The sequence below is a fragment of the Lygodium microphyllum genome, chromosome 11 (genome assembly GCF_053477565.2).
Source record: "Lygodium microphyllum isolate KBCC chromosome 11, Lygodium_microphyllum_v1.1.10, whole genome shotgun sequence".
Taxonomy (NCBI): Eukaryota; Viridiplantae; Streptophyta; class Polypodiopsida; order Schizaeales; family Lygodiaceae; genus Lygodium; species Lygodium microphyllum.
The window spans coordinates 43,946,328-43,962,838 of record NC_141145.1 but is presented as its reverse complement, the minus strand read 5'-3'; the positions used below and the strand labels follow the sequence as shown (position 1 = coordinate 43,962,838).

Below are 16,511 nucleotides of genomic sequence, written 5' to 3'. Positions count from 1 at the left end.
AAATTGGAAGCTCCAAGACTTGGATTCAATAGGGCTAAAGTTGTTTTTATTTAAATTCAAGTGGAGGGACTAGCAAATCAATGAATTTGGGGCATTTTCCATCTCCATCAAAGCAGGTGAAGGCCAATTGATTGCTCGAATCAAGGGGCAAATCAGATTGAAGACTTGCTGGTCATTTTGGATAGCAAGGGGAGTTGGAATACCGAAAGGGATTGGGAAAATCCCATTGTACATCAACTTTTTCTTCAATTAAGTTAGAGAAACACCGAAAGGGGCACTGGTTTTGGGGCCAACAGGGTGTCCATTGTCCAAGATTGTAAGTTAATTTGCATTTCTTAGTTTTGTAATAAATGTTGCTATTTTAATTGGGTTGTAATCAGGGAATTGCCACCCATCCACGGAAGGAAGGCTGATTGCACCGATTCACGTTGCGATGGAGGTGTTAACCATATGATATCAATGATAGGTTATTGCTTCATTTTGGGTGCAGGTGCTATTTGTTAGAGTAGCAAGAAGCAATCCACAATGGCCTTATCATCTATATAGATTGAGTATTGAGTTGCGTCTCCTACTACATGTGAGACGGTGTGGCTTAAGAGGTGGTTGGGAAAGATTAGTTGCCCACAGGCTGCCCACAGGCGGTCCTACTACACTTCTATGCGGCAATGAGTCACATAGCTTTGGTATGGAATCTGGTATTTCATGCTTGGACAAAGCACATTGAGATACAATACCATTTCATTGGAGAGAAGATATTGGATGTGAATGGATCAAGTGGATGAAGAAGGAAGACTTGTCACTCCCCAACTAGAAGAGTGGGAGAAGAGTCAGCTACCAAGGCAATCGAGATATACACGTACTCAATCTCGGGAGATGGCTTCAATGTCGACTAATTGTTGTAGGCACAACCACAAAAGTAGCCCTCCATCTAACATGAAAAAGAAAAGTGGAGTAATAAATGATGTTAAATGATAAAAACGCCTCAATTGAAAGGAAAGAAAGATAGATGTCAAGATAAGAGAAAAAGAATGCATGATCTTGAGAGAGAAGATACTCTCTCTGTTACCGTGCTAATGGAGGCAACAATCATGAAGGCAAAAGCTGAAAAACAAACCTTCAGCCCAATTAGGATTGGTAAAATATCTGCAACATTATTCTTGAATTGAAATACAAAACCCAACATAACAGAATTAGAAAAGAAACCTGCATGCCATATGTTTCATATTGAGATGCTTTAGGTAGTGTGCTAAGTGAGAAAAGAAGCTAAGTGAGTGCAGAATGCAGCGGAAGTAAACAGAAAATGTAACTGTGCAGGGTAAGACTTGAAAAAGTACGCTAAGCCTGAAGGAAATGGAAATGGAGTCTAACTAGCCTTAGGTGCCTAAGGATGACCTAGAATGCCTAGAAACTTGCTTAGGGGCGATGATGACTGAACTCATCAGAGATGCCATGAGACACTGATTGAGGGGGAGATTTAGGATCCATTACACTTCTGGCATGCCATTGAGATGGATATTGGGGGGTGGAGAAATTGCACCACTTCCTTGGGGAAGACCCCCTCTCAACCTCCTTGGAGTGGCACTACCACTATTGGAAGGGGTTGAGGTTGGTTTGGGAATGGGAATCATATTCATCTTTGATGTAGGTAAAATGCCTTTAGCTGTGGATGGGGTGATTTTGGATGCGAGTCTAATACCCTTGGCCTTTGAGTGATGGTTGTCATCTACATGGTTGGGTTTTTTGCAAAAACTACCAAACCTATTCTTTTTACGCAAGTAATACCAAAAGGGGTCTTTGTGACAATTGGACTCTACCTCTCGCTTTTTCCTTTAAAGAAGGAGATTGAGTATGGCATCAAAACGTGGGCCATGTTTAATATCAATCAGGGAGGATGGGATCGGTTCTAAGCATGTAGGTGATTCCTTTTCACTACTTGAGTCGTTCAATGAAGGAGATGGCTCATCAACACAAGAAGAGGGTTTGTGCATTTGGGCAATCGAGGGCGCTACAATGTGTATGAGGGGATTTCCTACACAATAGGAGTAGAGAATAGAGAGTGACGCAACACACTTGTGGATATGGATGATATGCATAGTGCGCAAGTGGTATTCTCGCCAACAAAGCCCCAAGGTGCAAAGTGGTACACCTTTGAGTGTCTAGTGATGGGTGAAAACCTAAATGTGCATCAAAGACAATGTGAGCTACGATTGGATAACCTATGGTAGGGTTAAAATAAGGGTCTAGATTGAAAGTAGAGGAATCTAAATGTGAAGTGAAAGTCGGAGGGAAGGGCGGGGAATGTGAAGGTGAATGTGAAGCACCAAACTCAAACACAAACGAACCAAAAGATAAAAGGATCACCATGCGAAACATCTGTGATCATAGAGTTTTCTTCTCATACATGCCCTGAATTGGGTCCCCTAAGTGACTTACAGTGGGTTCTTGCATAACTGAAGTAGTAGCATAGATGTAATTAGACTCACACAAAAATGGATTGTATGAATTTGAGATTGGGCTTGATTGTGACGAATTTGAACTTTTGGATGTTTCTTGAGTGGATAGTCTTTCCTCAACTGAGAGGTGATCAATCTTGTCAACAAATGCTCCAATTGAGATTTACCTTCTTATGAAGGAATATGAGACGATTGTGAATGGTCCCTAGAAGAAAGGTTACTAGATGGAGCGTTGTCCTCCAAATCAAGGCCATGATGCCTTAACAGAGCCTCCATTGCAGTAGTTTGAGAAAACATTAGAGGATCTAAAGATGGAGTGATCTGAGCCATCATGAATTAGCTCGTGACATATAGTGTAATCTAGGAACAAACCATGCAATCCACGATAGCCATAGGATACTCTTTAAAAGAGCACCGGCTTTGATACCATTAGGAGATATGCTAGGGTTTGCAAAAGAAAACATTGAGTGTATGATCATGACTGAAACACAGTACTCAAACACAAATACAAAAATACAAATAGAGAAGAAAGAAAACTCTGAAGTGAATGAATGAATGCTGTAAATGGAGTACAAGATGCTTAAAGGTAGAGCCGTCCAATAGCCGATGACTCTCGTGGGAGCGATTGAGGGAATAGTTGGAGAGTGATTTCCAATGGAGACAGACAATAATTATGGACCATATGTCTTAAACATAGGTCAATGGCATTTTATGTACATTGTATTGATTGGTTTTGCAGAAGCAACAGAAATCCCCCTCATTTGAGTTGTTTTTTATTATAGATTTAAGTCTTCATCCAATGTATTGAAAATAAATTTATGCTGCAAATGTTATCTAGCAAATTCTGAGCTCTAATTTAAATTGTTGTGCTGCAGTCAGATAAAGTGCCTACTAACAAGTATCTTGCAAGGACAACGATTGCAAGGCTCGAGGCAAACTATGCAAAGAATCGCTATATGAATGTCCTGCCATGTATCCTGATTATAATCATGTGCAATAACTGACAGCATGATCAACATTGAAGGTGAAGTGATTTAGGACTAGCTTCGTAAATTTTGACCTTGACAACCCCAAAAGACGATGATACAAGAGTTGTGCTGGATGAATCAAGGTCATCTTATATCAATGCCAACTATGTTTTGGTGAGATATATTTGCATTGAGTATTTGCTGATGGGTTAAAAAAAAAGAAACTTCTGGCAATTCGAAAGCCAGTAATGCTGTCCATAAATAGGGCAGGTTGACTGCAAAGCTGAGGCACAATACATTCTGGTCTGTGCAGGATCTTTCCCATGAGAAACTTTCAAAGTTCATTGCAACTCAGCAACCTTTACCAAACACAAGTGCTGATTTTTGGGAAATGATATCCCAACAACAGTGCCCAGTCATAGTTATGCTCACTGAATTGAGTAATCAAAATAGTAAGGTATTTGTTTTCATCTGAGTGTTTTTGACAGTTTTTTTTCTTACGGTGAGAGAGTTAAACTTACACATTCCAGATTTTTGAATGCATCCTATTTCCAGGCGGTGAAGTGTGATAACTATTTTCCACCCGTTTCACAAGAGTCTCAGACCCACGGGCAATTTAAGATCATAAATAAGCACTATAAAATTTCTGAAAATGCTGTAGCAGTGCGGTTATTGGAAATGAAGCGCTCTCAGGTACTTGCGATCCTGTTGCTCTTTCAGGTTAGGCAATCAGTAGCCAATATTAACTGTCAGTCTGAGCTGTATGTTGCAATTTTGTACATTACTCCAGCTTTAAGGTAATGCCTTCTTAAATAGTTGGCCCAGAGTTGGTATTCCTCTGACTATTATGCTTACTATGAGTCTGGAGATGTTCTGCTTTTCTGGATTGTGCCTTGATTGTAATGGTTATCCTTGTTAGTAAAGGGATAACAACACTGAGTATCATTATTAAATATATAACCACACTGTGTTTCCTTGTTTTTGAATCTTGATTGTCCCTAACCATTTATTTACTTTCACAAAGTGGGCAATCAGACCACAAACACTTGAGATGAAAGGTGAAGCTATGATGCCAGAAATCCATAGCTCAAAAAAGAGAGAAAAGATAGGAGGCAGGGGGGAGGTAGGGAGACAAATAAAAGAAAGTTTGATGAAATATGAGTGTTTGTACAGTACTGAAAATATAAAAGAGAGTACCAAAGAGGTGAGACAAAAGGTACAAATTGTTAGCAGATTAGTCAGTTTGTGTGTGAGTCTGTGCTTGTTCCAGGGGGACTGTGCATTTCTTTTCCAGTGAGGATCAGTCGGCGCCAGTCATTTTATTGGCAATTGATCATTTTATGCATTTCTTGGCTGGTCAACCTGTATTTTGAGGCCTCCTGATGCTGGCTGACCTAATCTTGTTCGTGGCCTATTTATTCTTGGGCTCCCTCCTCACCAGATCATTGTCTGCATACTTTCTTACTTGTATGTCGCGTTGGAGAGAGGGAGTTGGTGCCAGTGCCCACAGCCAGTGACTCATGTTGTTTCTATATTGTCTCATGTCTTGGTATATGGGTTCCATTTCCCAAGCATCTCTTTTCTTCTAAGTTCTTTGTGTAGTGTTTCTGTTTTCTCCTCTCTTGTGTTATGTAGCCTATCACAGTAGTTTTCTACACTTCCATCGCTGCATCCACTTCTGATATGTTATCGAATTTGAGGATTGTTTCAGCCATCTGTGATTGTGCTCCTGGTGCTGTTTTGTGCCATTGCAGGTCTGCGTTTTACACTATCACTTCTGACACAAACAAGGGGTGAGCAGAAAAGTGGGGTGTGAAAAAAACTTATAGTTAATGAACTCTCTCATAAGTCTGTTCAACAAATATTTTCCATGACAATAAAGCAAACCATGCTTTCTGCAGAATAAAATTGTATAGAAAGCTATGCTGCCCTAGTCATGAAGGAAGTGTCAAACATTGGGTGAGTTAATGTTCACTCGTATTCTTGGATTCCCTCTCTCATGCTTTAGAACTTTGAAGAAGAGCATATTGGTGGCACTTCTTCAGGTTAAGAAGGTTCCTTGGATAATTCTCTTCGCAGAGCAGAGGGTTGCTTGTGAAGTTCTTTTTCTTGGAGTAGAGGGTTCTTTGATTGATGGTTGGCTTTTTTGTTGTTCAAATATGTATTTATCTTTGCATGAAGTGGGAAATGGGACGAGGTGTCTCATGTTCTCCCATAGAACATGAGTGAAATTTATCAGCCATGTTTTCTATGTGGACATATTTATCCCCTTACCTTGCTTAGCAAATTGTATAGGCTTCCCTAGGACACACCATTCCTCTTGTTCATCTTGTTGCATAGATTCAACCTATTCCACTATCTCCACATTGTTAGAGTGAAGCAATGCGGAAGCGAATGACCGTGACAAAGAGTGAACGGAGGAGAGAGAAGAGAGAGATAGAGAGAGACAGTGAAACACAGAAAATCTGCATTGAAGAATGCTGTATAAGAATGCAGAATTATACATGAGTGTAGAGAGAATATCTGTGTATGTCTCCACCTTGAGGACCTCGATCTTTGTCAGTCCGAGTGCTGTCTCTATCTCTGGCAGGCTGTAATACGTCAGATACAAGTGATCAAAATTGCTGGAACTCAGCCTTTAAAAAAGCTGAAAAGAATGCCTCGAAATATGTCCAAAATAGGCATTCGGAGATAGTCCGACTGCTGCCACGTGGCAGGGGAGTTGACGATTGCTAACACCCCCTCTCAGATCTTGGACAAGGCAGCAGGTGTAGGAATCTGGAGTGTCGATGAAGCAAAGCGTGGGGAAGTGCCTTCATAAACAAATCTGCAAGATTGTCTTCAGTCTTACAGTACTCCATATCAATGGTCGCATCTAGAAGCTCTCCCTGATGAAGTGATATTGGATCTCTATGTGCTTTGTCCGGACATGGAATACGGGATTCTGTGCCAAGGCAATGCAACTCTCATTGTCTCATTGCAAGATAGTAGGACGAGTCTGGAGGCATCCAAGCTCCTCCAACAACCACCGAAGTCACACAGTCTCACATGTGGTAGAAGACGCAGCTCGATACTCTGTCTTAGTCGAAGATAGGGCTACCATGGGCTGCTTCTTGCTACTCCAAGAGTTAGCACCAACACCCAAGGTAAAACAATAACCTGTAGTAGACCGCCTGTGATCCACATCGCCAACCCAATCTGAATCACTCCAACCAGTAAGAACAAGATCAGTAGCACCTGTACCTATTGGATAATGAATCCCTAAGTCGGAGCTCCCCCTCAGATAGCGTAGTATCCTCTGAACAGCTTGTTAATGCACCTATTGAGGTGCACTCATGAACCCAACCAAGATACCTACAAAAAAACATAGATCAACCCATGTGTTGAGGAGCCAAATTAATGATCCAATCAGTTGACGGTAGCGAGTAGCATCCGCCAAAGGAGAATATGCGTGTGAAGTGGCCTTCCAGTTCGAATCCATAGGAGTAGAAATGGACCGACAATCCTCCATCTCAAAAGTCATCGAGAGCTCCTGTACATATCTTTGTTGAGAGATGAAAATCCCCCTCTGAGACTGATAAATCTCATGGCCCAAAAAGAAATGGAGAAGTCCTAAATCCGTCATCTCGTAGAGTTGTCTTCGTCTCTTCGACCATCTGGGTATGAGCACCCGCAATAATCAAGTCATCAACATTGATTCCAGTTTGTAGGGACCGATTAGGTACGACGATCAAGACAAATATCACTGTTGCATCTTGCTCGCATCAAATCTGGACAAATCCCCAAATTTTCCAAGTCCTGCGTGCACTAATTTCAGTGAAATTGAAAGAATTTTACTAAAATGTGAAAAACCCCAAAATTCCTAGGCAAATGTGCACCGACTTTGCAATTTCTAAGTCAGATTGTCCAATTCTGTGTTGAGATCTCCAAATTTAGGAAAAGCCCCAAATTTCTGGCTCAATTTGGTACAGATTTGAGGTTTGTGCCTCCAGCGCGTGAACCCTCGGTAGGGGGAGAGGCCGTTCAAAAATTTTGAAGAAGAAAAGAAATGGATGATGGGTCTGTTGACTTGTCAGTCGTGCGTCGTGAGCCTTGCTGACGGTTCCGTCCGTCGCGCGCCTGCCATCGCGTCTCGTAAACGCCTGTTGGTCAACATCCCGCCGACAGCCGCCTGTCGTGACCAGTCCCGCCGATTGCTATCCGTCACGTTTTCGCACAGGTCAATTGCCTTGCAGATGCCGTCCGTCAGCTCGCTTGCGACTACTCTTCAAAAGCTGCTGTTGCCTGTCCAGCTCGCCTGAACCTTTGGCAATCTACGCTTGCCTGACGCCACACGTTGCCTTCTGCCTCAGCCCGACACACAAGTCGTCAAGAACTCTGGTTGTTTGTTGGTCTTGTCAGATCTCAGGAAGCGCACAGAAGTTGATGGCTTTGATACCAGTTTGTAGGGACCGATTAGGCAGGACGATCGAGACAGATTGTTCTACGCGCAGTGAGAGCCAAAGAGAGTGAGAGAGAGCAGAGTAGAGAGTGAGCACGTTTTCAGGTACAATGACGAGTGTGTACCTTTAGGTTTTTAGATAGATATATATGTGTAAGTACAAGTGCTAAGGGTGTGTTCACACCCGAGCACATTTAAAAGACACGAGGCCTTTATTCCCAACAACAAAACAAATAACACACGACCTCCCTTGGAAGTGTGCACATAATGTTGTGGATCGGCCCTAGAACACTGATAGCTCAATTGGGCCTAGAGAAACGAGTTAATCTTCTTGTTCCAAGCACGTGGAGCCTGCTTCAGGCCATACAAGGCCTTCTTTAACGTGTAAACCTATCCATCTGAAGAACCAAATCCAGGAGCCTGCTTACATAGATCTCCTCGTTCAAATCACCATTCAAGAGGGCCGACTTCACATCCAACTGAAAAACAGGCCATTTCCTATGACTAGCCAAGGCAAGAACAGCACGAATAGTCACCATGCGAGCTGTAGGGGCAAAAGTATCATGGAAGTCAACACTTGGGCACTGTGCAAAACCTTTAGCAACAAGGCGAGCCTTGTGCTTGTCCAAAGAGCCATCACTATGGTACTTGGTCTTAAAGACCCATTTGATACCAATCACCTTCTTATGAGAGGGATGAGGCACAAGGAACCTAGTGCCATTCTACTCAATAGCCTCCAACTCGGCTTCCATCGCCTTTCGCCATTGATCAGACTGTAAAGCTTCTTTCACTGATGTAGGCTCTCTATCTTGCATAACACGGGACATTAAATAGTAGTTAGAGTAAACAAGCTCCGTAGTATGTGCTTGGTGTCTCCGTGACCTCTGCGGTCCATCCAGCGGTTCCCACTCCTTAGAGACCCCCTGGATCCCTGAATCTCGGAGGGTGTCATGGGCCCAACGAGGAGAAGGCTGGATCTCTCCTCGGTGCTCTCCATCCACCAAAGACTCGGGTACATCCACCTACGGGATCTCCACTGGGGTGGCCGGTGGAAGAGAAGACTGTGAATCTGAAGAAGAATCTCCATCAAGAGGCTCTGGCTCCAAAGGAATTGTTGCGGGAGCCCAACTCTCCCCTGGATCTCCAAGTACAGGATGCTCCTCACCCCCCTCTGTGGTCGGAACTTCCATGAACCACACATCTCGGCTTGTGTAGACATTCCACTTCACGGGATCATACAAATGATAACCTTGGGACTGGGAGCTGTAGCCAACAAAGACTTGTCATCGGGAAGCCACCTCAAACTTGTCACGTTGTGTCTTCGGGATGCGCACATCGGTGTCACACCCAAAGATTCTAAAATAAGAGACATCAGGCTTAGTCCCAAAGTAAGCCTCAAGAGGTGTCATCCTATCAATGGCCGAAGTGGAAGATTGATTTAGGATGTGGATTGCCGTAGCCACTGCCTCGGCCCACAGAAACTGAGGTGTTTGTTAGTGCTCCATTGTGATGCACGTCATCTCGATCACACTTCGGTTCTTCCGCTCCAAAATGCCATTCTCTTGAGGAGTGTTGGTATTAGCAAACTCCTGGTGAATGCCTCTATCTGCACAAAAGCGAGCAAACTCATTAGAAACAAATTCATGTCCTTTGTCTAATCGCAAGGTCTTCAATATCCGGCCTGATCGGTTTTCCTCAAAGAGAAGCCAATCCTTGAAGTGGGAGAAAGGCTCGGGCTTCAGGGACTTGGTCCTTATCGGGCCACAAAGATCCGTAGATACAAGCTCCATAGGTGAACTAGACCGCCTCGAAGCTTTGTTGGGAATCGCATCCCGATGTTGTTTCCCATGAATGCAGGTGACACATGGCTGCTGGCTCACCACTATGTTTGGCAAACCTTGAATAAACGATCCTCGTGATGCCTTCCGAAGGTACTCATAGTTTAAGTGGCCAAACCGAGCATGCGAGAGCTTGGACTATGTCTGAGAGGTAAGAAGAAGAGAAATAAAAACTGTAGAAGACTTCAATTTGTAAATGCCGTTCTCCTCATACCTTGAAGAGAGAACCTTCCTCGATCCATGATCAAGGACGCGAACATCACTGTCAAACTCCACCAAAAGGCCAAGAGAACAAATCTTATGTACCGAAAGTAATGATACTCTAAACCTGGCACATGCAACACCTCGGAAGTGTGGGTATCAGCACGTCTATCTGGAACCTGTTGCATCTTACCTCATGCAGCAATAGACATAGAAGAGTTGTCTCCAATGAGAATCTGCCCACGCAAGGGTCGCAAATGGGCAACACCAACTGTCGAAGGAGTCATGTGCCGTGAAGCACCACTGTCCACGATCCACTCTCGAGCTTGGGGAGTTGTCATCGCAGCATCATAAGTCTTTGAGGGGGTCCTCAATGACCACTAAGTGTAGAAAAGCAGCTGATGAGGGTGCAGCCACTGCTCCAAAATCCTTCGGGTCCTTCTTGTCCTTGTCGGGGCAATCCTTCTTCCAATGACTGGTCTTACCGCAGATATAGCATGTTGATGCTTTCTCTTCGTCCTTCTTGGATTTGTTGTCCTCCTTCTTTTGGTCCTTCCCCCAATGAGACTGGGCTTTGGTCAACTCCGTACGAGCACTTGAAGAGAGTTTGGACTCATCTCTCACCAAGGGCCGGTTGATCTCCTTCATCACAAGCTCCACCAAATCATAAGACTCCAATATGGCCAACATCATCAGTTGCCAGATACGGTAATTGTCGCCAGCAAGCTTTTGATCTAATGGAAGAGCTGGTAGGTAGGCACCTTCCGGTCCATGATTGCCTGGAACTCCACGTCAGTCTCTGTAGACATCTTCACTTGCAATGCTTGCATAAACACAAAAGAAGCCCTCTTTGATTGTGAAAACACAGCCTGCTAGGGCTCGTCTCCGATTCCCGAACCCTCTTCAGCTGCCGGAGGTGATGGAAAGGTAAAATCTGCACCTGAAGGCCAAAAACACAGCCATCTTCCTTCTCTAACAGCAGAAAAACAGCAACAACTTCAGCAAATCGTCTCTTTTCCCGGATGCCCACGCTTGCCTCAGCCTTGTTTTGATGCGCAGCTCACTTGCTCGCATTTGAATGCTGAAAACACAGTCTTGTGTCGCGCTGAAAACTCCTCTGTCAGAGTGAAGCAATGTGGAAGCGAATGACCGTGAGAAAGAGTGAACGGAGAGAAGAGAGAGAGAGAGAAAGAGACAATGAAACACAGAAAATCTGCAGTGAGGAATGCTGTATAAGAATGCAGAATCATACACGGGTGTAGAGAGAATATCTGTGCATGTCTCCGCCTTGAGGACCTCGATCTCCGTCAGCCCGAGTGCTGTCTCTGTTAGCAGCAGGCTGTAATCTATCAGATACAAGTGATCAAAACTGTTGGAACTCAGCCTTTAAAAAAGCTGAAAAGAATGCCTCGAAAAATGCCCAAAATAGGTAGGTCGGGTGCAGGCTACAGCCGGACAGTCTGACTGCCGCCACATGGCACTGCTGACGTGGTAGGGGAGCCGACGACTGCTAACACGCATGCCCTTACCGATCACTCAACAACATTCTGCAGGACCACCATCCCATAGTATGAGCAAATTCTTTGAGATTTTACCTTACTTGAACTCATGCACTTTGGGTGCTCCCTATGCTACTATTTGCATTCCTCGTGTTTTTAAGGACGTTCTTGCAAATGATCCTTTCGATTGTTACGTTGGTTCTTTGGATGATATGGAGGCAAGCTTAGTTGCTCCCTTGATTGTAGAGATTACTAACTTTCCAGTTTCGCATGGGGATGCTACATGTTCACATCAGTTCTCATTCTTCCATACTTCTTCTTTGAAGATTTAACATTTCTCACTTTATGGAGGACAACCTTGTCTAGTAGATATCTCTTTGAGGATGTTCTCCCTTTCTAGAAAGACATTTTAGTTGCCTATTGTGCATATGTTTGAAGCCACTTGGCTCATTTTGGATCCTTCTCCTGATATGTAGCAACTTCATATTTGGGCACAATGTCAGTGTGATGACGCCACGTCTAAGTTCCCATTTTCTATGTGTTTCTATTGTGGGCACTTATGCTATGTGGTAGATTTAAATTGGCAATTATTTCCTCTTGCCACATCATCATGTTGGCAAGTTTAGCCTTAGATTAGTGTGGACTATCTTTAGTCCTTGCCTATTGCTAGGTAGCTATGATTATACATGCTATGGTTCCCTTAGTTCTTACGTAATACCTGTCCCAAGGGTAATGGTCTAGTAGTTAGCACTTGGGCTCACATTTACAAGCCTTTGGGTTCAAGTCTAGTCGAGTGCATCATTTGGTTGGACACCTATGTTCACATGGTGTGTTTATGGAATTCCGAGCTCTTGGCCATTGAACTGTGGGCTCTAGCCCATTGGAACACTTGGTTGGTTTTCGTCCTTGGTAAGGTCATTTAGGAGGAGGATCTTAATGTGATCAACCTCCACCATGCATTCCACTTGCAAGATATCCTATTTTTGCATAGGAGAATTGTTGGGGTGGCTCTTGCTTGCTCTATTAGCTAATATTTGCAGGGGAGGTGCCCCTCCTTGTGGGCGTTCAAGGGGGGTGCATCTTATCCCAAGAACAAAAAGATTAACGTTTTTTTGCTTGGGTCCTATCTACCTTCATTCTATTGCTTTCATTTCTCTTTGGTGTCCACATATCTCTCCTCAGTTTCCATCAGCTAGCACAAGGACGTTTTCAAATTTTTCTAGAAATGAATGGTCAATAGCGTGGGTTGTGTGACAACACCATGTTAATGTGAATGCTGGAAAAAAGACATAAAATTTAATAAAACTAAATATTACAACTATAGAGAAATGTTTGTAAGTTTGCTACTTACTCCAGCTTGTGAAACTGGTTGAGGAGAACTTGTGATGGAAATGTTTTTTTGCTATTGGTATGGATAGGGGGTCCATACGAAGAGAGATGGGAAAGGTCAAAAAGTTTAGAAAAAACGATGGCAAAGTATGCCATGTGGTGTATGTGAAGTGCATTGAACTACATTAATATTGTATGTGGTGGAGAGTTAGCACAACTATCTCCAAAATTTGTATAGGTGGGGATTGTGCCCTTGCTTGTTGTCCAATGTGCATGGTTATTCCTATTGGCAATGCACATATCAGGGTTGTATAGGCACATTGTGTGGGTGCATTTCATTTCTGAGCAGGCGCCATAATTATGGCTAGCTGACCTGCTTTAAGGGCTTCATTAAATGCTGACTGACCTGTTTATTGTTTTGTATTGCATCTTGCTAGAGAGAGGGAGACTAGGAGCATACTGCTGGTTGCCCACAGCCCATGCCTTTGTACATACTCTTATGTTTAGTATATGGATTCTGTTTCCCCAATTAATTATTTCTGAGTTCATGTGTTCTTGTTCTTTTGTTCAGTTTTGTGTTTACAGCAGCAATGCAGCTTCACCTTTTTGCTTCCATCACTCCACATTACTTTGACATGGTATTAGAGCCCAAGTGTCTTGCTTCTGATGCTCTTTGTGGTTCTTGATTGTTTGTAGTTGGGTGGCAGTTTATAGCTGCTAGGTGGCCTGTTTACCTTGTGTTTTCAGTGTTGGACCTTGCATCTTCTTCCCTTTTGCATTTTCAGCCTGATCTACACTCTAAGGGAAGGTTCACATGTGTAGGCCGTTGTCTGTGTTCATTGCACTCACTTCACATCATGTTCATCTCTCTCATCTTTAATCTAAACTTGTGTTTTTCTTGAACTATTGAACTCTTGGTATTGAGCTTATTGATCAAAAGTGCCCCAAGTATGCTCTCTAAACCCCTTACTTATTTTCTTGGCGTAGCATGTATCGATGGCTCCTTCATGTTGTAACAATGATGACAAGCTTAAAGGCCTTGACTATCTAACTTGGAATGTAGTGATGAAAGCTTTTTATGTGCAAAAGCATCTTTGGTATATTGCCATCCTTGAAAACCCTCTCCTATCCCATCCTATTGGAACGAAGACAACTACGAGGAAGCAATCCTAGATTGGGACAATTGTCAACACCAAAGCATATTTAGCGCTTCTTTGATGCATCTCGAAGGAAGTCCTCGTAGCAGTCATGTCTTATAGGAGGTTTGAAACCAGCCGAAGGATCTAATCTATAGGGCGGTGAACATAAACTTACAGCACACATACTACTCAATTCAGCAAAGAAAATAAACGACACAAAGAACTTGAGATATAGACACTCTTGCATAGTAGATGGCACCAAATTAGCCCTCAAGGTGAGTGTCTTTTTCGGTATTTCTTTAATATTGAAGATGAACCTTTATATGAATCAATTGTGACATGTCCGTGTGCTCAATGCGTTTGATATAGATGAGGACTGCTTTTGCTAATGATTCCTCACATGCTTGGCTCTTCAGTGGACTGGATTTGCTCCAATCTCTATGTCCTTAGTTCCTTTCACAAACCTTGACCAATGAGCTTTGAATTCGACTTAGTTACACACTCAAACCATTGTGTCTTCAAGCATGCAGAGTTCCAATCCCTCCAATGTTGACCAGCATGTCATCAAATTGAAGCAATTTAAACCTATAAACGTGCGGTCCATAAGCAATTTAGACTTGTAAATGTGCGGTCCAGAAAAAAGAGAGGAAAAAAAAACATGGCAAGCAACCCCGAATGTGCATAGTTGAGATCCAACATAGCATACAAAATGGCCAATACATGTTTCCTAGTAACGAAGCATGCTGCCATTATTACACATATTCTCAATGTATAGTTTGCCATACTTGTTTTCAAGTAACCGAGCACATTGTTGCTACTCCATGTTCTAGCAATGCACAATTGTGCAAGATGGTAGTCACTGCACTAGTAAACAACCAATTCACAACCGTACATATCCATGGCTATCAAAGTGGTACTCATTGCACTAGTGAATAATCAAGTAGAGTTGTAGAAATACAAGTGTTTGCTACATTGATCATAGTAAGTCTCAAAGCTTATTGTCTACTACCAAAGTTTGGGTAGTGGGCAGTTAGTGGTGGTTGTGATTGAGGCGGTGTTATGATAGAGAGCGCGAGGATCAAGACACGCAATGCTTTCTCACAGCAGAGAGAGAGAGAGTGTGTGTGTGCAGAGTAGAGGGGAGAGTGAGCATGACACTTGATGTTCTTGGGTACAATGACGAGTGTACCTCTTTAGGTTTTTAGATAGATATATATGAAAGTACAAATGTGCTAAGGATGTGTTCACACCAGTGCACATATAAAAGGCACAATGGCCCTTTATTCCCAACAACCTCCCACCTAAAGGCAATGTGCTTTAAGAGGAGAAAAGAATCAGCTAAGTCTAGGTATGTACAAAGCTGAAATACATATATCTATCCAACTCTCATCATCTGTCCGCAATGAGCAAACCGCTTTGTTGAAAGACCCTTCTGAGAAGATCTGTAGGATATCCACTTTGACAAGCTCAATGCTCTTGCTGTCAAGTACATCTCTAATGAAGTGATACTTCACCTGTATGTGCTTCGTCTTTGCATGAAAGACGGGATTCTGTGCTAGCATGATAGCACTTTGACTATCACAATGGAGAACAGGTAACTCTGTAATGCTAAGCTCTCCCACCAGACGTGAAAGCCATAAAGCCTCCTTGCATGCCTCAGTGGCAACTACATCTGCCTGTGTAGTAGACAATGCAGTACACTTGTGTAGCTTGGAGATCCAAGAGATTGTTCCTCCCGGGAAGCTAAACACATATCCAGAAGTGGACTTTCTGCAATCCGCATGACCAGCATAGTCTGCATTCATAAAGCCAACAATAGATGCCTTCTGCTTTCCAAAGTTGATGCACAAATCCTTTGTGCCTTTGAGGTATCTCATAATACCTTTCACTGCTTCCCAATGTTTTTTACGAGGGTTTGCCATGTATTTGCTAACCACTCCCACTGCAAAGGCAATATCAGGACGTGTAGCAACCATAGCATATATCAAACTGTCAATAGCTGAAGCATATGGTATCTTGGCCATTTCAGCCTTCTCATCATCAGATGTAGGGCTGTCCTCTACAACGAGTTTTACATATGGAGGCAATGGATTCCCAATTATTTTCCCCCTCTCCATATTGAAATGCTCAAAACCTTGGAGATATACTCCTGCTGAGATAGATAGAGTAATCATAGATAGAGTAATCCTTTTGACCCGTCTCTGAGTACTCGCATGCCAAGGATGTGATTTGCATCACCAAGATCCTTCATGTCAAAGTTGCCATGAAGATTTTGCTTTAGTGAGTCTAAGGCATGAGTATCCCTGCCAGCAATCAGCATGTCATCAACATACAGAACCAAGATAATCAAGCTGTCATGTGCTGTCTTATTGGTGTACAAGTAGTGATCCACTTGACTTCTATGAAAACCTTGGGACTGCATAAATGTATCAAACTTATGATACCATTCTCTTGGTGCTTGTTTCAGTCCATATAAACTCCTTTTGAGTTTACATACCATCTTCTCTTTCCCTTTTGCCACAAACCCTTTAGGCTGTTGCATATATATGTCTTCATGCAGATCACCATGTAAGAATGCAATCTTTACATCCATTTGTATGAGCTCCATATCTTCAGCTGTAACCAAGCCCAAAATGGTTCTCA

At 42.9% G+C, this 16,511-nt stretch overlaps 1 protein-coding gene across 1 annotated transcript in view; it reads left to right on the top strand.

Annotated features, from left to right (window-relative positions):
- The window catches only part of PTP1 (protein tyrosine phosphatase 1), a 43,675-nt gene that overhangs the window by 10,876 nt on the left and 16,288 nt on the right, over nt 1–16,511 (top strand). Inside the window, exons 2-5 of the mRNA XM_087687550.1 lie at nt 3,329–3,425; nt 3,531–3,595; nt 3,735–3,878; nt 3,977–4,114. Coding sequence (XP_087543676.1) covers nt 3,329–3,425; nt 3,531–3,595; nt 3,735–3,878; nt 3,977–4,114 — 444 coding nt within the window. The remainder of the gene's footprint in view (nt 1–3,328; nt 3,426–3,530; nt 3,596–3,734; nt 3,879–3,976; nt 4,115–16,511) is intronic.